The sequence below is a fragment of the Serinus canaria genome, chromosome 1, assembly GCF_022539315.1.
Source record: "Serinus canaria isolate serCan28SL12 chromosome 1, serCan2020, whole genome shotgun sequence".
Classification (NCBI taxonomy): domain Eukaryota; kingdom Metazoa; phylum Chordata; class Aves; order Passeriformes; family Fringillidae; genus Serinus; species Serinus canaria.
Genome location: NC_066313.1, coordinates 1,064,664 through 1,087,150, shown reverse-complemented (window position 1 = coordinate 1,087,150; position 22,487 = coordinate 1,064,664). Strand labels below are relative to the sequence as shown.

The 22,487-nt window shown below is 45.0% G+C and overlaps 1 protein-coding gene across 5 annotated transcripts in view; it reads right to left on the bottom strand.

Moving 5' to 3' along the window:
• FAM168A (family with sequence similarity 168 member A) overlaps positions 1–22,487 on the bottom strand; it is a 127,992-nt gene that overhangs the window by 45,088 nt on the left and 60,417 nt on the right. For all 5 annotated transcript variants that reach the window (XM_030234400.2, XM_030234401.2, XM_030234399.2 and 2 more), the window contains one exon: positions 17,799–17,886. In XM_030234400.2, the coding sequence (XP_030090260.1) occupies positions 17,799–17,868 (70 nt within the window). In that variant the 5' untranslated portion in view covers positions 17,869–17,886. Of the gene's footprint in view, positions 1–17,798; positions 17,887–22,487 lie in introns of those variants that run through there.

The following is a 22,487-nucleotide window of genomic DNA, read 5'->3' as shown; positions in this document are numbered from 1 at the left end:
ATTTGATTACCGGAGCTCCCACTATTCCTGCTCTCTGTTCCCCCTTTTCTTGTCCCTCCAGGCCTTGTCCCCAGTCCCTCTCCAGCTCTCCTGGAGCCCCTTCAGGCCCTGGAGGGGCTCTGAGCTCTCCCTGGAGCCTTCTCCTCTCCAGGTGAGCACCCCCAGCTCTGCCAGCCTGGCTGCAGAGCAGAGGTGCTCATGTAAAAGTGCAAATATCCAGCTGCAACATCCTGGCTCCTCTGGAAATCCTGTGCCTTCAAAACCTGGCAGCAGAGCCAGGAGAACTTCCTTCAGCAAAACCTGAGAGCCTGCCAAAACCCAGAAAACTTCCTTGACTTCTGTCCACTGGAAAAGGCTCTGACCACCCTGAGCCCAGCTGGACCTAAGGATTTCCAGAGGTCCTTTCCAGCCTGAATTATCCAGGGACTCTGATTCAAATTTATGGTACCAAAAACCCCAATATCCTGAGGACTGAACTTTCTGCACATTCATTTGGACTCTGGTCCTGTTCCAGTGTTAACCCAAAATGGAGCAGGCACCATCCTGGGAATCTGTGATTTTATGAAAATTAGCAACTCTCTTCCCTCTTCACTTCCTTTCATTTCCTCATAAATGAATGGAATGAAACATTTGGAGTTGAATGAAATAATTTGTATTAAACTCAAGCAGACTGGCTGGCAGGCAAATGGGGTGTTGAGAGAAGAATAAATATTAATTATTCCTTAAATAGAATGGAATTGTTATTATGATTTCAGTTTATTTGCCAAATGAAATGTAACATCACTGTCACATCCTGGGCTGAATAGGCAGGAAAAGAACTGGGCTGAACTGGGACAAAATGGGGAGCTGCAGGAACCCCAGCCCAGAGCTAAGACCTCAAGGAAGGCCTGGAAAAGCTGCTGAAGCAGCTCAAGGAGGAGGAGAGGGATTTTCCTAAGCCCTCTGGGATTTAGGAACAACTACAGACACTATTGAATACCCAGCCTGGAATTAAAACAGATTTATTTACCCATTAAAATATATTTCTTTTTCCTCCCAAAATCATCAGGACTACAAAAATTTCTCCTTTTTTTCTTACCCTGTGATAAATTTTCCTTGTTTTTTCAACATCCTGCTGAACATACCTGAAATGTTTTTAAAGGAAAAAAGCCAATTTTCAATGCTCTATTTCAATTTTAAAACCATGTCGTGCCCAGTTCTTCAGAGAATCCTATTTGCTCACAGAGAAAAAAAATGGTGTTTTATACAATATTTATAAAAGGTGACGTAAATCCACAAGCAGGGAGGGAAAAAAATGGGGGAAAAAATCAGTAAATGGGATGGGAAAAAAAGAAGAATGTCAGTGTGGACATGGAACTGGAGGGAATAAAACCTGTAAGGCTGAGCCCCCTGAAACTGCTGCAGGGGAGCATGAGGAAGGAACAGGAATGTAAAAATCACCCCAATAACAACTCCTCCTGATTTTCCTGGAACTGACTGCCAAGGAAAACTCCTGACAACTCCCCACCTGCCCTTGCATGAGTCCCTCCATCAGGAACACCATGCAGGGAAGCACTGCTGTCCTTTGGGATTGTTTGCAACCAGAGATGCTGGTTTATCTTCTGATAGGCCCCCAAAAGCCCAGGATGGCAGCAGGGCAGGAGCTGTGGGTGCCAGCCTTGCAGGACCTTCTCAGGTGTTTGTGGCAGCCTGGGCCCTGCCAGCTCCCCCCCAGACAATAATAACCATTCCCAACAAGTTCCTTATCTTATCCCAGCAGCATCCCTGCAGGAGATCAGTCAGGCATCCTGGTGTCATGTTTTATCTCTAAAGCCTTGGATTTAGGCATAGCCTGTGTCTAGTCCCAAAAGCCAGGTGTATTCCAGCCAAACAGATGGGAATCCAGAAACATTTCAATTTTTTGATGATATGCACCAAGTTCAAGCCTGCTTTAAATCAGACTCGGTCCTGACATTCTGACATAAATTGGCCAATGATTAAAAAAAGAGGAGAAATGTTCAAAATCAGGGAAATGTTTCCTGAAAATCATTTCATAGGGTTCATGTACAAGGGAAGTGTGGAGTTTTCTTCCAAAATTGCCTGCAGGTTTTGTGGAGGGCACACATTAATGCCAAGGATTTCACCTGATCCCTGCCTGCCAGGGCAGAGTGCTGGAGCAGCACAAAGCAAGACCTGGGATGAGCCTTAAAAAAAAGGTTTTATAGGAATGTACAGTCACCAAATAACCTGAGTTTGAGGGGACCCACAACAATCCCTCCAGGGATGAGGATTCCACCACTGCCAGGGATGGGCAGCCCTTTCCATGAAGAAATTTTCCTTAATATCCACCCTGAGCTTCCCCTGGCCCAGCCTGAGGCTGTTCCCTCTCCCTGGGAGCAGAGCCCAACATGCTCCCAGCTTGCTGCTGTCCATGAGGAAAATCCTGCTGGTGGGGATGGGAAAAGGGAAAGATGAGCTCTCAGAGGCAGGAGGAGTCGAGGAGGGGAACCTGTGCCTGCAAAGCCCTGGGGATGAGCAGACCATGACCAAAATGTAATTTATATGAAGATGTTTTGAATTTCTTCCAGCTACTTCCAGGTCACCAATGCAGAACAGCTCCTCACAGCTTCCACACAAAGGTTTCTGCCGGGAATATGGCTGGATTATAATTACAGGCCAGCATTTAACAGTAATTACTGCAATAGCTCATGTTCAGGTGCACTGTGCAATGTAATTGTGGCACCCCTCGCTGTCCACAGCACCTTCCTCATCCTGCAGCCTGGACAATTCCCACCCTGGCAAGATGTGGTTCACAAAACTGCAATGTTTTGGGGGTTTTCTGGGGGGGGGTTTAATATGAACACTCAAAACTGCTGCTGGCTAATCCATCCAGGATGAGCAAGGACAGCCTGCACCAATGGGGCATGAAGGATCTTGGTCCCTGCTTCCCCTTCAGCCACAAAACCACCCCAGGGATGTGGAGACTCCCAGTGGGGTTAATGGCAAAGCAATGGGACCAATGTAGCATCACTTCTCTGAGTGTGCAGCACCATCTGTCTCCAAAGAGCTCTTGGAGGTGTCATTTTTGTTGATCTATCTAATTGTGATGGTCATGTGCCACTGAGCAAGGCTGAAATCCCATATAGGAAAAGGAATTTCAACGAACCTACAGAGAAATTGATTTCAAAGCCCCAAAGGTTTCCTTCTTTAGTAATAAGGGATAACAGCTGAAAAAAATATTTTGAAGGTTGTTCAACACCAAGAAAAAAATGCACAGAAATACCAAGAAGTTCCCGGTTTAATGATTTCACAGCAAAGCTGAATTCTGCCACTTTGTCCCACCCTGAGGACTAGCAAGTCGGTTTGATGTGAACCTCAGGGAAACCTGGTGGGTTTCCCAGCCATGTGTGTCCTTCACCTCCAGATCAGTGGGATCCCAAAGAAAAAGGCACTGCAAGCCTCAATAAAGATGCAAATAACTTCAGAAGGAGATTAAAGCCTTTGTCCTGTTTATGTAAGTGATGAGTTTGTGCACCAGTAACCAAAGGGATGTCGGCTTCCTTATTTTAACCATTCCTTGAAGGTCATTTCTGCTCAGAAATTGGTGTTTTTGAAGACCTAAAAACTTGTTATATAACAGAGGCAGAGCTAAACATCAAGCCTGTGGCTGGCTGGAATTAGTTCACCTGTATCCCCCGTGTTCCATGAACAGGCAGTGCTGAAGGACCCGGCTTCCTGGCTGGAATGTTAATCATTCCCCTCCGCTTCCAGGAACAAGAGCATGGCAGGGACAAAAAGAGATTCCTTTCTCCTCCTCTCATTAACCAGTTCCACTTGCTCAGCACATTAATGCAGAGCTAAGGATGATTATACAGGGGCTCACACGAGCTGAATAAATCTGCTTCCCTACAGATGAGCCCAAGGCACTCGGGAATAACGAGGGAAATGCTGGAAGGAAACCCAGCGATCCCTGCTGGAGCATCCTCCCAGCCCCACACAGCCAAGGCAGGGATAAACCTGTGCGTGCCTGGGGTCACGGCTTTGCCTTATTTTTAAAAATAACCTCACCCCCAGTATTGTTTTTAAACTGTGGGCAGGGCCTTTCTTCAACTGAGGGATTGAAATGACCTTGGTTTCACTGGAAAAATGTGTTGGGATTGAGAGCACAGAAGGAAAGGCTCATGGTTAGCGACTGGATCAGAAACTGGGGATGTGGAATGTGTGCCATGCATGGAAATATCTGGACACCTCCCTATGGAGGCTCTTGATTTACACCAGGAGTGAGAGCAAACTGAAAGATTCCTCTAAAAATAAGGAATAATAAAATAAAAGAGTCTAACATTGCCAAATCCTATGGAACCTGCACTGCTTGCCAACAACATTAGAAGTCCTGCCATCCATCAAATCTCCCCGTCCCAGAGAGTGCCAAGTCCTCCCGCTTGGCAAAGGTGGATAGAGAAATGCAGGGTGACATTCCCTCCCTTTTGAAGGTGACTGGCTCTGCATTTACTCTGGAAAGTTGCTCTGAAGGAATATGTGAGAAGCCTGAACATCCACACTTCCTAAATATCCAGGAGCCAGGCTTTTCCAATAGGTAACATTTGCTCCTGTTGTTCCTTGTGCATTTGTTCACAGTCAAAGCCACTCCAGGCCTGCAAACTGACAGGAATTCTTGGTCATTGCTGTACCTCACTGTGCTCCTTAAACACTTCTGAAAGCAATGATTTTGGGATAAACTTCCCAGGAGAGGCTTCTCCAAGGCCAGAACAGGGCCAGATGGGTTGGGGCTGCTGCCAGATGGAGCGGCCGAGAAGCACCTGGACCACCTTGAGCAGTCAATTAGTCAAGGGAGCCCCAGGGATGATTTAACCATTGCTTAATGTGAGAGCTGGAAGGCAAACAAGGGGATGGATCGATGGCAGTTGAGTCAGTGCCCAGCAGGATTTGATCCTGAGCTTAATGCAAACACCTCCAGAATTTCTTCTTCACCAGCTCTTCCCGCTCCCTTCCACCAGGATACGATCCTGAAGACTTTCTTTCACAGGAAAAACAAAAGTGAAAACGTTGCCCCTCATTCTGAGCTACTTTAGGAAGCCCTGGGAGAGCTGATCTTAAATTGAGTCAAAACCAAGGATGGGAAACATCTCCTCAAGCTGGAAATTTGATGCAAATAATTTTGCTAAAATATCAAATTAGGCTGGGGAAACCAAGCCTGATTTTGGGGCGTGTCATCATAGAGAGAAAATCTTCTGTGTGTGTAAAAATTTTGCACAGATTTCTTTTGTTCCTATGTCTTTGTTTACTCCTAAAGGCATTGGAGCAGGATCTGCATTTAGGAGAAGTTACAAAATCCTGGAATGGTTTGGATTAGAAGGGACCTTCTACTAGGTCAGGTTGCTTTGAGCTGCGTCCAACACGGCCTTGAACACTCCCAGGGATGGGCAGCCACACTTTCTCTGGGCAATTCCCACAGGAAAATCTGAAAAAAGTCCCCCTTCCTTCCAAAATCACATTACCTCCTGAATTTTCTGCTACATTCAAGTGGAAGGAAACTCCATTTTTCCATGCCTGGAGATTTCTCATTGCACCTCCCTGTAGCTGCTGCTCCAAAGTTGGGAGAAAGAACAGATCATGGTGGATTTCATAACCAACATTGTCTCATAAAATTAATTCACTGGTCACAGACATGCAAATAAAAACCAAATAATAATGCCTTTAATAACATGATCAGCCCTGAATTAGGCAGGCAGATGGATGAGATGATTGCTGGAGATCCCTTCCAACAGTAATGGTCTATTCTGTTCTGTTCTATTCTATTCCTTGCAATCCTAAATAATGTGAAAAGAACAAAAATCCAAGGAACAAAACCCACACATTCCAAAAACATAAGCAGTGTTATCAGTACCTTACCTATGGATTATATTAGCTATAACCTTTATTACCAATTAACAGCCATTAGAATAAAACAGTGATCGGGGAAAGCTAAATGGCCTCTTAACCACACAAGGAAAGGGCAAAGGAATTATTCTGGGAACAGCACGTGGCCAGAATTCTGTGGGAACACTTAAATACAGCCACACCCCTCTCAATCAACATCAACATCAAATCAGGGTAATTATGCCATGTCCTCTACAAGTAGCAGAACAACAACAACAAAAATTTAAAGGGATTTATAGATTATTATTTCAATTAAGTTCTCCAGCCTCAGCATCAGGATTTATCTTCCTTGCATCTGACAGGATGCTGAGCAACATCCTGACAAAAATCTTACCACCACTGTTAGTGCTACAAAAATCCACCATATTTCATACTCTCCCTTGTATCTGCAGAGTAGAACAGAGCCATCAACCTTCCCAGGAAATCCTGCTGCCAAAATAACCTTTCAATCATAGAGATGAGGGCTGTGTTATGCAGAATGCATGTTTTATTTGGATGCTGCATGGAAAAGGCAAACTCAGACAGAGCAGAGAGCAAAAGGACTCTGATGAGCACTGAGATTCTGCAAGCAAGAGGCATTAAAAACTCTTCTGATTGCTCTCACCAGCTGTAAAAAGATTCAGAGTCACCTGAACAGCAAAAGGATTTCATTACCCCAGAGAGAGAAAGATTTTACACCATTTAAAGAGATTTTTACCATCAATGATAAGCTCCTGAGCCTCTCTAGAGGTTTAAAGTTATTGATAGAAATATTATCTGTGTGAGTGGCTGTGGTTGCCCCTGCATCCCTGAAGTGTCCAAGGCCAGGTTGGATGGGGCTTGGAGCAACCTGGGACAGTGGAAGGTTGAGTGGAGCTCAGAGTTCAGCTTATATTAATGACACAACAATTTCAGATGTCTAAGAAACTAGAGAACACCTCTAACAGTTATTAGATGTGGAAAAAAAATCCCCCAGTTCAGTGAAAACCCTCATTCAGGGTCTGATGGATACAAATAAAAAGTCTACACAGTCTCAGCCACCTTCCAAAAAGACTTGGGGGAAAAATCAAAGCCCATGGACCAAGGAGGATCACAAAGTAGTTTTATTTCCCTTTTTACTTGAGGTGATGTGTAACACTTTATTCATTTGTAATATATTAATTATAAGCCAGTTAAGGTTCAGCTGACTGAGCAAATGTTACTCCAGTAAAACTTCTTGATAGACAGAAAAGTTAATTTCTGTGTAGTTTTTTTTTTCCCCAAAAAAACCCAGCAACTAAAACATCACCACTTTATGTGTCCTGTTCAAGCTCCTCTATAGTTTTTCATTTTCTTTTGTAGATTTTTTTTTTCCCCAGTGGCCTGTGCAGAATGTTAAGTTTTCAGACAGAATTTAATGCAAAAAATAGGGTCATATGCAAAGAATACAATAAAAAATAGGGTCACAGGCAAAGAATACAAGAGCTCAGGCACGACAGGAAATGTAAATGTTAAAAATCACACAAGAATTGATAATAACAATAAAAAGAAGTGCCCACAATACAACAAAAGCAGTGGCAAAGCCACTGCACCGAGCATCCCTCAAGGCTGATGGAGGGATGGGCTGACCTCAGAGGCCTCTGCCTTTCCTGACTTCCAGACTTCTGTGGGGCTCATTAAAGGCTCCAAGCACAAAGCATCAAACACTTCAAGGAAAAGTTGGTCTCCATGGGAATAGAGGACAAACTAAAAATAACCACAAGCCAGCATTTTAACAATTTTGCAGGAGATTGTCATGGCAATGGAGAGAGTTGTAACCTGTTGTCATGATAACCATAGTTTGAAATTAATGGGAAAGCATTTCACTTCCACTTCATCTTTATTCATAATGGATCCAGCATCTTCCACGGGAGAATTCCACGGCAGTGCCTTCAAGGAACCAGAGAGGGAGGGATAAAGGACTGTGGAGATTAAAAGAGAAAATTGAAACTCCACAGCCAAAGTGAAGCAACAAAAGGAGGGAGAAAAAACCCAGGGAGGAAAATCCTTTGATGGATGAAGGATTTTGGGAAGGAATTCTTGGCTGCAAGTGTGGGCAGCCTCTGGCACAGGTGCCCAGAGCAGCTGTGGCTGTCCCTGGATCCCTGGAAGTGTTCAAAGCCAGGTTGGACAGGGCTTGGAGCACCCTGGGACAGTGGGAGGTGTCCCTGCCATGGCAGGGGTGGCACTGGATGGGCTTTAAGGTCCCTTCCAACCCAAACCAGTCTGGGATTTTGTGATTCAAGTCCCATCTTGACAATCTCTTCTCAAACCAGAGTTCACATTAAACATCACAGAATGTCCATTTTTTCAAGACACTCCAACTAGGGAGAAATAATCTGCATTTCCAGTCCAGAGAAGGGCTGAGGATGCTCCAGGGGCTGGAGTCCCTCTGCTCTGGGGCCAGCCTGGGAGAGATGGGGGTGGTGGGTGTAAGTGACCAACCTGCAGCTCATACATTCAGTGACACCCTCAATTACATTAATGGGCTCAGAGCAAACCATGCCTTGTTTGATGACAACATAATTGTTATTTTGGTGGAAAATTGCTCTGCTCACCCTGAAATTACTATGATAGTCCCTTATACTACTGTTTCCTTAACTGTTTTAAGGGGAGAGTAAAATTATTCTGAGAACAGAGTGCCTGCACAGCACACACTTCTCTCCACCTTCAGAGCAGCACAGAATGCTCTTCACCTCAACAGAGCTCCTAATTTGAACTAAAAGGAACTAGAGGTAAACAGAATGCCTAAACACATTCTTTCACACTCACATTCATCTTTCTGAATGAAACTCTTCATTGTTCAGCTGTAAAAATCAAGGTTTTCCCCTGTGTGATTTCATGTACAGTCACCCTGTGCTTTGCATCTCCTGGGAGTGCCATGGAATCATCTCTTCTCCCTGGAGATGGATGCTCTTTGCTGCCAAACATGAGGTCTCTAATGATGAGCCACAGAGATGTCATTTTTAATTGTAAATAGTTGGAAAAATATCAAGCATGAAGTGGACATTTCCTTTGGTTGCTTACTAAAGTGAATTTTGTAACTATGAGCTCCAAAGTTTCACCTGTCACTGTTCCAGGGTTTCTTCCTTTTACTTCTCCTCCCAAACCATCCCTTTTACTGCTCTCAGTCTTCTCAGAGCTCATCTTTTCAGCCCAACTTTTCCTTTATTCCATTTGTCCCTGAAGATTATTTTGTTGATGAAGTGAAATGCCTCAGAGCTGCTCCCAGGAAGGGCTGCAGGGCTGGCAGCTCTCTGGAAGGAGGGGCTGGGGAGCAGAGAGGAGCACAGCCAGCACTGGGTGGTGGTCCTGGGAGTACTGAGGTCCTGGCTGTCCTTCCTCAGGTCACTGCTAAAATGGGACCTCAGAACAGGTAAGAAAAGGCTCTGCTGGAGAGAGCCCAGAGGAGGCTCCAGAGCTGCTCCAGGGCTGGAGCCAGGCTGGGAGAGCTGGGGGTGCTCACCTGGAGAGGAGCAGCTCCAGGGAGAGCTCAGAGCCCATCCATGGCCTGAAGGGGCTCCAGAAGAGCTGGAGAGGGACTGGGGACAAGGGATGAGGGACAGGACACAGGGAATGGCTCCCACTGCCAGAGGGCAGGGCTGGATGGGACATTGGGAAGGAATTGGTCCCTGTGAGGCCGTGGCACAGGCAGCCTCCAGATCCCTAGAAGAGCCCAAGTTTGGAGCAAGCTGGGACAGTGGAAGGTGTCCCTGCCCACGGCAGAGGGTGGAACCTTTAAGGTCTCTTCCAATCCAAACCATCCCGAATTCCATGATCTCCTCTCTGTACCACCAGTTCATCACCAGGAGCCCAAGCCTTCCACCCTGCCATAAAAGCTGATTTTTTTTTTTTTTTTCCAGATGAAGGATAGCAGCTCATTCTGGGAATTCAAAGGGCTTTACATGACGAGGCTGTTGACAAATCCATTCCTGTAAAAAGACCCGGAGATGGCAATTCCCACAAGGAAACGAGCACTTCCCACCATCAGCAGGAATCCAGGGGTCGGGCTGGGGGGAAGGAGCACTGGGGGCCAGGGGAGGAGAAGGGAAAAAAGGCTGCAACACTAAAGAGTCTTTCAGGACTCATTTATTCGAGCAGTGCCAAGGCAGCTCACTGCTGCAATATTTTCTTCCTGCACTCAGAGCCAGGGCTTTGGGATCTAATAAATCATGGCTGGCCGCAGAGACATTAAAATTCCAGCCCAGTACTGCATCAGATGAAACGGGGCTGAGTGCCAGCGAGCACTGGAGAGGGAAGGGCAGCCACACACACTTTAAAATAAGTATATGAATGCATTTGCATAAAAGCAACACCTGACTCTGGCCTCACACCAGGCTAAGTCTAATGAAATGGAACAGCAAAACAAATCTGCAACTGGAGGATCTTTAAGGTCCCTCCCAACCCAAACCATCCTGGGATTCTGTGATTAATAAACTCAAGCGCTCCGCTTCGGGAAAGCTGATCCCCACTAAATTAGAAATAAGATATTAGGTATAAAGCACAGTAGGAAAACAGACCCAGTAATTAACAGATCTGGTACAAAACCAGGGAATTACTTCTGAAGCTCATAAAAGCCTTTTCCAAGCCTGGGCCAGCTCATGTTTCTGTCTGTACAAACCTCTGTGCTGGATCACATTGACTGCACCCGGTGTGAGGAATAATTGTGCACCAGGAGGGAAGAAAAACTCAGTATTTAATCTAAAAACATTTTTGCAGAAGTCAAGCCACTAAATTTTAATTTATTACCTTCGGCCTGAAAAAACATAACAAGGATCTGACCACTTATTTGCTGTGCAGGATGAATAAAAAAGGTGTGGGGGGAAGGAAAGGCGGCAAATATTAAGGGTTTTCAACGGATCACAAGGCAGCCTTGGAGCTTATTTGCAATCATTTAATTGAAGCACCTGGGGATTTAAGAGGTATTGAATGTGTGGGGTGCAGAGAAAAACAAGCCAGCATATGAATTTGAACTGCAAGTGGCAGAAAGAAATATGCAGGAAAAGGCCTTTATTTTAGAGTGGGTGAGATTTTAACTCTGGATGAGAGATTCCCTGGAATGTGGGGTGCCAGGGCCAGGAGATGTTTCCATCCTGGGTTATGAACCCCCATCTCCAACTTGCAGAACGACAAGGGCACACTGCAGCTTCATGGAGCCTGTGGCAAAGGTTCCCAAATTCCCCATCCCTGGAAGGATTGGAAAGCCAGGTGGATGTGGCACTTGGGGACATGGGGCAGTGGTGGCTTTGGCAGGGCGGGGGAATATCTGGGCTCGGATCATATTAAAGCTCTTTTCCAGCTTCAATGGTTCTGGGATGCTGAAATGCCAATGGGATTTTGACTTCCTACACTGAGGCTCCTTGTTCAGGGGCAGAGCAAGAGGAACTTAGGAAAAGATATGGAAGTGAAGGGAACATGAAGAAAAATAAGTTTTAAATGGAAAACAATTGATCATGGCTAAAACAAGCTAAAAGAAGATGGCTCAGAAACAGACTAGAAATTAATAAGCCAGCCAAACCCAGTTTCATTCTCTGATGTACACCCACTAAGAAAGAATACCAAAAACCCCCTTCAGTTATCAATTTTAATACTGAATGTACTTAAAAGCCAAAAGCACTGGTTAGAGTTTGTATGCAATTTAAGACAGAAATTTGGGAGGGCTCATGGTTAAAAATAAAGCTTCTCTTTTCCCCAGGTGAGTGACAAACTTCACAAGATGTGCCTGTACTCTATAAAAGCAATTGAGACACAAGAAAATTCTCTGTTCACCTTTTATTTTCTTTAAATGGAGCACTTTTCTCTTCAAAACATGTTCCCAAGGCCATCTTTTTTTTTTTTTCCCACCTATGCTTTTTTGCTTCTCTGCCTCACAATTTTTCCCCAGCCCTCTTCAAGCGTGGCCATTTAATCTTTTTATTTCTTTTCCACCATGAGGAAAACCAAAATCAATATTGCAGCCAAGAAATGAGGCAGAAATAAACCAGTTGCATGGACTCACCCGAGCCTGGAGGAGAAGAAGGCCCACAATGAGGTCATTTGGGAAAACAGAACATGAGTTTTGTTTGCTTTTAAGATCGGAGACTATTCTGTTTCTTCACAACACAGGGGGACTCAAAAGCCTGTAAAACCTCCAAACAGTTACAAAACAAGGGGTGAGGGATGCTTCCCAAAGTTTCTATGAACTCCTTGGAAGGCTGGCACTTGGACCAGTCTCCAAAGGAGCTGACTGGATGTCATGAATTATTTTGGAACCACAGAGCCATTAAGGATGGAAAAGCACTCCAAGACCATCGAGTCCAATTGTTCCCCAGCACTGCCAAGGCCACCACTGCCCCATATCCTCAAGTGCCACATCCACATGGCTTTGGAACAATTCCAGGGAAGATGATTTCACCATTGCCCTGAGCAACCTCTGCCACTCACAAACATCCCTAATCTGACCCAAACCCTCTGCTTCCTTCTCCCAAACAGAAAACTACTTCTCCCTCCTTCCCTTAGTGGCTTTATGCCTTTTCCCTGAGTTAATTCATTAGGAAGATGGTGATTTATCCACTGTTGATCTCAGTGCTGAAACTCAGCAGCTCCCAGCACTGAGGAATCCAGCAAGCTGTTTGGAAGTATTCCCGTACGAAAATCACGCGTTTAAACATGAAAACAATGAGAGCCTACACAAGTCACAGCTCATCCTTCTCCCAGTCAAGTAGGATTTTCCTGTCTGCTCTATACACACCAATTAATAAACATGAAGAAACGCCAGAGGAAAAATATTCACTGTATCCACTTCATACATTTTTAATCACCCTGAAATCAATTCAACACCCTGAACACGGTTTAGAATTCCTGTTTTACAGACCCGGTAAGCGATGGATCGCCTAATTAAATCCAGGAGTGGCATTTCCCAATCAATGGAGGGGGCTGACATGTGTGCACATCTTAGAGCAGAAGGAGAAGTAAGGAGAGGGCACCTCAACCCTGCAATTTGCCCCCTGTTCCTCAGTGCTCCCTGTGAAAATGCTGAGGAATGCCAAAAAGAAAGAGAAAAAATATAAAGTTCATCCCCTTTCACAGAGTAGTTGTGAAAGAACATGGTTTGTGTGGCCTAGGAGCTGATCTGCCATTAAAGGTCTAGCATTTCCAGAGAAGAATACAGCCAAATTATAATTGTAAGTTAATAAGAAAGGCTGAAATCATGCCTACAATTATCTTTGTCCCACAGAGAGTATGCAAAGGAGGATTAAAAGCCGACAGCAGAAATCCTATCGGAACATCCTTCCGTCTTCTACAACATCGAAGGCCACTGCCTTTCAACCTCACAATAAATTAAGGGAACAGTCAGGAGTAAATGAGGTCACTCCTCACATGTGCAGTTGTGTCTGAGGTTCAACAATGAACACAAAGGACAGGGATTAGGACAGGAGCACACGTGAGAATCCTTCACCTCCTGTCCTGCCAACAGAACCAACGGCCAGAGGGCACAGATTCCCTCGGTTCATCATTATGTCCAAACAAATGTTGTGGTTTCACCTTGGGGAACTAAAAATGACAAAACCTGGGAATTTTCAACTTGGGAGTGCTGCAAAAAGCCCAACTCAGGGATGTGTCTTGCTCTTCAGGAGCATGAAGGTGTCCTGTGCAGGAAAAGCCCCTCTGCTCTGGAGCCAGGCTGGGAGAGCTGGGGGTGCTCACCTGGAGAGGAGAAGGCTCCAAGGAGAGCTCAGAGCTCTTGCAGGGCCTGAAGAGGCTCCAGGAGAGCTGGAGAGGGACTGGGGACAAGGGATGGAGGGACAGAACACAGGGAACGGCTTCCCAGAGGGCAGAGATGGATGGGATATTGGGAAGAAATTGTTCCCTGGCGCAGGGTGCCCAGAGAAGCTGTGGCTGCCCCTGGATCCCTGGAAGTGCCCAAGGCCAGGCTGGTCTCTGGGGCTTGGAGCAGCCTGGGACAGTGGGAGGTGTCCCTGCCCAAGGCTGGGGATTGGAATGAGATGTTCTTCCAGGTCCCTTGCAGAAAGCATCCCAGGATTCTGTGAGCATCCTGCCGAGCAGGCGCTGCCGCAGCAGGACCTGAGAACCGCCGTGCTCTGGAGCAAAGTTACACAGACCCCCTGGAGTTTCCCCAACCAGCTCTGCATCCTTGGGCTCTTGGATTTTATTGCCATTTATTATTTAGGAATAACTGCACCGAACACAGAGCCAGCCTAGCAGAGGTTCATGAATCACAGCATCTTATCAGCATTTTAATCAGCTCCTGGTAGGGAGAGGGGAAGCGGTGTGAGCTATCACAAACACTTTATAGCTTCACGCTTGAAGTCAAACAAGCTCCAGGAGAGACTGATTCTTCATCCCTGATTCCACACCAATGGGCTAATCTATTTACTGCAGCACTGGTGCCTTCCTGCAGTGGGTGCAAGGAGGTGGGAAGGGTAATGTGCCAAAGGAAAACCAGGTGCTTCAGCAGCTCCCATTTGGGGCAGGTAAAGTGAATTGTACCAAGAACAAAAAAGCAAATTGGAGGCCTTAAATAAATTAGCCTCAATTAAAACAACAGCTTACATGAAGATCCAACTTAATTACAGTCTGGTTTAATTAAATAGTAAACAAGGCTGAAACACTGCTGCTGATGTTCCAAAATCCGTGGAATTAGCGGAGTGGAAGCCGTCACCAGCCGGGCACGAGGAGCCAGGACTTGGAGCACAAAGCTGGCACTGGGCAGATGCAGTTCTGTCTGCAGCCAGAATATTCTCCCTGTGTCACCCTCCCTCAGCTCCACAGCTGCTCATCCAGCAGCAGGAAACACTGCCAGCAGAAGTTATTCTTCTCCTCTTTCAGTTTCCAACAAAAAATGGGAAGGAAGGTGCAATTCAACAGATCTGGGACTTCTAAGGACCCCAAAAATGAGACACAGGAGAAGCCACAAGTGCTTAATAAATCCCTTAGTTCAAACCCATGCATTGTTTTAATAAAGATTTCTCCTATCAGTTGAACAATTCTGATTTTATCTCCCCAAGTAACTGTATTTTAAAACTTCCTTTTTTAAACGTAATTATTATTTCCCATGAAAATCCAGCCAATCCAGACCACATTTGAAAAATGATTTAGGAAATGACTGTCCTTCACACTTCCATTAAGGAAGATCAAAATAGAAAAATCAACAATCTGAATAAACGGATGCTTCATCAAGTAATTGAGTATGTGCCAAGGATTTCCCATTCTCCCTAACTCAAGGATTTCCTATTTTCCCTAACAGCCAATCTGGCAGAAAAAACTGGATTATTTATCTTGCAATGGACCTCTCCCCCTGCTCTGCCAGGAAACAACAGAGAAGTCAGAATGAGAAGAAAAATCATTAAAACCCAGATTAAAACTCATTATTTCAGCCTAAAGTTATCATATAAATAAAAACAATAAATAAAATATTAAGTAATATAAAGCATTCACATTTAGCACAAAAACAACCCCACAAAAGCATAGAATTCAATCTGCCAGTATCTTGATTACTATCCCTGCTTTCTTCCTGCCTCTACCCTACCCGAGTTTTATTCCACAGATCTTTTCACAGCTGCTCAGACCACCCTCAGGTGCTCTCTGTCTTTTCTCTATAGAGGCTAAAATTTAAATTTTCTCCTCCTTTTTGCTATAGAACTTTGAGTCTTTCATTACATATTCAAACAAATTTAGATTTAAAAGGGTTTGTTATACTATTTGCCCAGGAAAAAAAAAAAAAAAAGAAGAAGCTCTTCTGTTAAGTGCTTTCTGACTTCTGTTTTGGGACTTCACTGTAAGAGTTCAGCCCACTGACTTCTTACCTTCCACCTGGGCAATGGAACAATCCAGCAGGAATATTCCTGCTGTGCTGTCCTCCATTTGTTCCTTTGTTTTACCACTGACATAACTGAGGACGTTGTTTTAATTTTTCCAGTCCCATCTGCCTCCAACTTTTTCCTCCAAGATTATCCTGCATATCCACCACTGACTTCAGTGCATTTACCACAAATTCTGGAAGATAAATGCCTGAAGGGTGGTTTGGGATGAAACCATGGGGGCCACATCCTCCTGATCCCTGCATGGATCAAAGCCGGCACAAGTTGGCCAAGTCAAATTTTACAGAGTTAAGGGCACAGCAGGAACTTCACAGCCATCAACCAGCAGGTTACTTTAGAAGACAACACCCCATTAATGTTGGCACTTGACTAATTCCAAATGGAGTCCTGCAGAATTCATGTGTACAAGCCCAGGCTGGACAGGGCTTAGAGCAACCTGGTCTTTGGAAGTTGGCCCTTCCTATTGCAGAGGGTGGAATCAGATGAGCTTTAAGATCCATTCCCACCTAAACCATTCTGGAATTCCATTAATCCCTTCATCTAAAGCAGAATTCTCCCTCTAAAATTCTTCTAGAAAGGCCAAGGTCCAAATTCTGACCAATCTGCACCTCAGTATTTAAATTAAATTGTCTTATCAAGTGCCAGAAAGCAGCTGCTAAGACACCCAGGATTATATGAAAGCAGATACAGAAATGTACATTGAATGGATATTAAATATCCATTGTGAAGCTTAAAGCACATGCAAAAAAAAAAAAATCAAAGTAAAGTGGGAGAGAAGTAGCCTCTTGTGCTGGAAAGCCATAAAATTCCTGTTATTTCCAGAGCAGGAAAATAACTGTGCACTTATGAGCTCGTTCTATCACCCAAGCGCTGCTGGAGTCCACAGTCCTCTCACAATGGGGAGATTTTTGAAGAGACTTTTTCACAGAGATTGGGTGTTTTTTTCAAGCCTCTCGTGCTTTGACTGTGAGACCAAAGTTCCCCCAAGCTACAGTATCTCCAACAAAGCAGCTGCATAAATTGGAATGAGAAAAAGAAAGGATGAATAAAAATGGGGCAAAACGCCTTTGAGGAACTCTCTGCTCTGCAGAGTCTCAGACAGGGCTCCTCACAGCCCCACTGATCCACCAGCTGGAAGGGCTGCCAAACTCAACCAGAATGTTCCATGCACAAAGCAGCTCAGAGTATTTGATGTTCATTCCCATCTGCTGGTGACCACTCTCCTCACCAAAAGCACATTCCCAAATAATTCCACACATTCGGTGAGAGTCAACGCTAATAGAAAGCAGGAAGCCCTAACACAACATGACACCCAAGAGCTGATTACACTCCCCAAAATGGCATATAAAGGAGTTTTCCAGGGCTGATTTTGTAAGGGGGTTACAGGATCAAAGCAAGTCAAGGTGAACATAATCCACAGGGGAAACCAGATACACCTGAACTGGGATTTTTTTTTTTTCCAAAGCACCGTTTCTGTCCCAAATGAATTCTTTCCATATCAGTACACTTTAGCTTCCCCACTAGTTACATAATGATGGTAAACATCTTTATCAAGTAATAAGGATGACATTTTTAGACAACTCAGTTCTAAAGAAGTTTTCAAACAGAAAACAGACTTGCTCTTCACATAGGATTAACTCAACCAAATCACAACTTGAAATATTAAAAAAAAATCAGTCAATACTGTAGCTTAAGTCGCCACCTATTACAATACCTGGATGCTCTCCAAACAAGGGGCTCTTGGCTGAGGGATCCTCATTTCCACAGCTGGATTATTCCAGCATGTGCAGCTCCTGCTTGACTGTCCCAGCACCTGCTTGCATGTTTGTTAATGTAAAGAAAAAAGCCCTTTGGATCCTTTTCCTTAGGATTTCCAGGGCATCCTCTTTGCATGAATTCAGCTCCAACTCTTCTCATCACCCTCTCTGCACTGGCTTTGCTGAAGGGCTTTTCCTGCGAGCCACATTCCCATCCGGCTCCCTGATGGGGAAACTTTCTCCCTCATTAAGGGATCAGCCGCCACCACACACAGAGATCCAGGAAAAGCCACAACCCCCGTCCTACCTGTATAGGCCATGTTCTTCGGGTTTCCGTAGGGAGCCCCAGGTTGGACGGGGCTGTAAACAGGATTCATGGTGGAAGACCAGGAACTCTGAGGACAAAAGAAAAGCAGAGTTGAGACGGTTGCCTTACGTTGGCTCCCGAGTTGCTGTCTGCGTGCAGAGTCCTGATAGCATCACCCTGTTAGAATTCCAGACACAGACAGCTGTGAAGGAAGGGATTTACAACCAGACGTTACAACCAGATAGCATATTTAATAATTCAAGTTTTGGATCTCTCCGGTAATTCCCACAACTTCTCCAGCACTGCATATTCTGCCTACAAATGCACCCGGAGCAGATTCATCTTCCACATCCCTGGGCTCAGGACTCATGACCCCACTTCCAGCTCGAGATGAACAAAGACGAGGAGCCACAAAGTCAGGCAAGGAATTGTCCCCCTCGGAAGAGCGAGCAGCTCTTGGGTGATAAAACCAAGCGCACCGAAGACCTGACCTTTCAGAGAGCAGCACAAGAAAGACCATTCGCCACTGGCGAGACGGAGAAGGGCAAGTCTTGGTGAGCTTTCGGCGTGAGCTGACTGTGAAAACCTGGAAGCCAAGGCTTGGCTGCAGTGTGGGGCTGGGCAGGGCCACCCCCTGGTCCCACCCGTGTCCCACAGGGAGACTCTGTCGCGGAGCTTACGTGAGCGAGTAGGTTTCGGAGCCCTTGTGCTCCCCTGGCCGATAAAAACTACACGGCGGGGTCAGCTTCTGGTGGGTTTTATTAAGGGGAAAGCAAGGAACTTGGGAATTTGTGTCTCCTAACTGTCAGTTAAGCAACTGGCTCAGTTAATTATCTTAATGAAGCACATTCTCAGTTCTGATTAATGGGAAAATCAGTCATTAAGCTTTATTAGGCGACGCATTTGTCTCCGCAGCTATCCAGTGGTAATTTCACACCAGAACCAAACCTGTCTCGCTTCAAAATCCGGGGGTTTTGTTAAAATGTGTTATTTTACAGTTCATAAATAGCACCGTTCACTCCAAACAAGTCCCTCATGATGGGGACACAATTTGTTACATCATTAACTCCTTTCACTTTACCTCGGGAGAGTAAACAAGTCAAACGTTACACTTAGCACCGATTGACTTGACAACAATTAGTGCTTAATTAATTAGCTGTCCCTCCACCCCAGGGTTAGCACTGAAGGAGCCGTTCTCAAAGGAAAGGAAATCAGGGTTATAAGCAAGTGGGAAGAGACAAGGAGACTCGGAATTCCATCAGTGGCTTCACTAACACACAGCATTAAAAGCATTAAGATCTTTAATAAGATCAGTGTAAAACCAGGTGCCCAGAGAAGCTGCTCCATGCCTAGAACTGCCCAAAGCCAGGTTGGATGGAGCTTGGAGCATCTGATCTAGTGGAAGCTGTCCCTTCCCATGGGACTGGATGAGCTTAAAGGTCACTTCCAACCCAAATCATTCCGTGATTTAATGAGATAAAATTTAGGAGGGTAACTCTTCACCTTTCCATTGTTCCTCCCCAAAAACCACCCAGTGACAGCTGGACCTGCTCCCAGACAGGGCTGGAATCACGGCTGCTTTTCTGAAGTACCTTTTCAATGCCAGCAGCATTACATTTGTACTCTTGCGTGTGTGCAGAGTATAAAAAAATCATAATTCAGGGGAAAAAATGACAGACTATGTGTGGCTTGCATTAGGTGTTGTACCAAATGGTAAAAGCAAAACACTCTTATTGAGAAGGATGAAAGAAAATGCTTTTTATCCCAGATAAAAAGGTTGTAATCGTGGTGGGGGCTTGAGAGCTTGTGAGGAAGAGGTTTGTGCTTCCTCCCTGCTTTGTATGCAGGGTGGGATTTCCAGACAGCAGGAAAGAGCCCCTGCAAACAGCATTTGGGAGGGATGATTTTCTCTCCCATTCTGCAAGACAATGCCATCCGAAAATACATTTGAAATTCATTGCAGGCACCATGTTGTGGCATTGAAACAGCTACACTGAAATGGGAATAAAACAGGATTAGCAAAATTAAACCTTCTGCACCGCCAGAACCTGCAGAGTTCGCTTGTGGCCATGAATGCCCAACAAAAAGACTACTAAAAATTAATTATAAACAGACAAACACCAGTGCTGCTCTATTGCAGGAGCTTCCAGTGCTTCCTAATCCCTGAGACAGCCACGCTCAGTTGCTCTGAGAGACTCCAGCAAGGAGTAACTCCAGCAGGAATGCCATGGGAATAAGCTGCTAGCAAACAGTCCCGGGATACTTTGTGCCTGTAACCTGGTTACCTTTTCATCTATTTTATCCTTCCTGTGAAAGTGCAGGACAGGCTCCCATCACACCAGGGAGTGCTCCACGTGAAGGGCAAACAGAGCCACAAGGGAGGGTGGGAATGGGTCACTGTGGCCTGGGCAGAGCTGGGGAATGGTTGGACTCCATGACCTTGGAGGGCTTTTCCAACCCTGGAGGGCTTTCCCAACCTTGGAGGGCTTTTCCAACCCTGGAGGGCTTTCCCAACCTTGGAGGGCTTTTCCAACCCTGGAGGGCTTTCCCAACCTTGGAGGGCTTTTCCAGCCTTGGAGGGCTTTCCCAGCCTTGGAGGGCTTTTCCAGCCTTAATGACTCTGTGATTCTACGAGTGTGTCCCCCACCCCTGGGAATCAGGAATCACCACATCTCCAAACTCCTACAGACACAGGACACCAGGAACATCTCACCCCTCTGTTCCCCCCCATCACTGGTTTGCTTGGTGCCTTTGGAAACACTGTGCCCAGATCTCCCCATCTCCACAGGGGGGTTTGCAAGCCCCATCATTGTGGTTGGAAAAGATCTCCAAGATAAAGTTCAACCTCTGGCCCAATATAAAAGCTAAAAGAATAAAGGAGGCATGGAAAATCCAGGAAGTTAATGAAGTTATTATCATTATCTTTTCAGAACAAAGGAATGAAATCTTTACAGAGAAATAAATATATTTCGCAGGGTTTTTAAAACAGTGACATGGACGGGTGACCCTTTCAGGCTCTCCAAAAATTAAATAGTGGCTCTGAATTGAAAAGAGTAAACAATGGAAAAGGGAGCTGTTCTGAACAACAGACATTTTTCCATTTTCTTTCAAGTCATTTCTTGTGTCAAGGTGATTTTCCCTTTAAATTCCCATTGCCTTGTTTTTGTGCCACTGGGATGCAATGCCTTTTGAGAGCCCCACTCCTTACACTCTGGAGAGAGGGTACTATTTTCTCTATGTGCCAAAAGTAATTTATTTCACATCAGGTGGCACAGAACCAACATGAGAGAGTACGAACAAAGAAAAGAGATACTTTTCTTCCTTGACCTGCACATCACCTCTTTAAATGAATTTTATACAAATTGCATGCTAATAATATTCAGCCAAAGTCTCCTTGAACATGAAAAGGCCTCCTGACCTTACACTCCATGCAAATTCCACTAATTTTCTGACAATTTTTCCCTTAAGTCATTTGAAGCTGGACCCTCACTTGGGATCCACCAAACAATAATTAAATTACCTTCCAATTCATCTGGTAAACGTTAATTTAGGCAAGTTACAAAGGTATATCCCACCTTTCCCCAAAAAAGTCTGGGACAGTGGGCACAAGCTCAGAGATTCGTTTCCACAATGAGCAGCTTCTTCTTTAATTTATTCTTTTTTTAGACACCTTAAGAGTTGATTGAACATCTCACATGTGAAATAAAATATTGAACTTGTTATAGACATGTAACAGCGTTTTATATTTTGTATGCATGTAAATAAAATGTGAACACATCAGGTTGACACATGGAAACCCAGAGTGGTTTGGGTAGGAAAGACCTTAAAGATCATCCAGCTCCAAACCCTGCCGTGGGCAGGGACACCTCCCACTATCCCAGGCTGCCTTCTCCTCTCCAGGTGAACTCCCCCAGCTCCCAAAAATTTACAGTCCTACAGCATCTTCTGTCAGATCCACTTCCAAACCAGGACAGGAGCACTCAGATCTTCACTGAGGAGACACAGGAGACTGTCCTGGGAGACAAAACCCCAGGGAGCCACATTCTCATCACCTGCTGTTTCCTCTGAGATGAAGAATGAAATAATCAGGCTTTTCCAATCAAGAAAAGCCTGACATCTCTAACAGCAACAAGCCCTTTTGTCTTCATTGTGGGAAAAATTAAATGGATAATTTATAAGCACAAAGCAGCTCTTGACTTTGGAATTTGCTGACCTCAGACTGCCCAAAAAAATAAATGCTGAGGCAGGAAAAATCTCGACCTTTCGTTTGCTGAAGTTTACAATCTGCTTAAAAGCCAGAGGATAAAAAAAAGATAATTCATTTATTAATTCAATTTAATATTATAGACTGCATATTGAAATATTATAGAGGAAATCCCTGTCCTCCCTGAAAAGGATTAGGAAGATGGGATCACTTGCTGCACAGGTGAACCTGAATTTGGGTGGCAAAATACCTGCACATTGTGTTAGCCTATTTGAATTAGGCAGAGCTTACACAAACACCCCTCTGAGCCTAAATAAATGAGAAGTGATTGATTCATGTACTCACAAACTGGTTTGGACTGGGAGGAACCTTAAAGTTCATCCAGTTCCAAGCCCCTGCCATGGGCAGGGACACCTTCCACCAGACCAGGTTATTCCAAGCCCCATTCAACCTGGCCTTGAACCAGCTCCCCCACAAGAAATTTC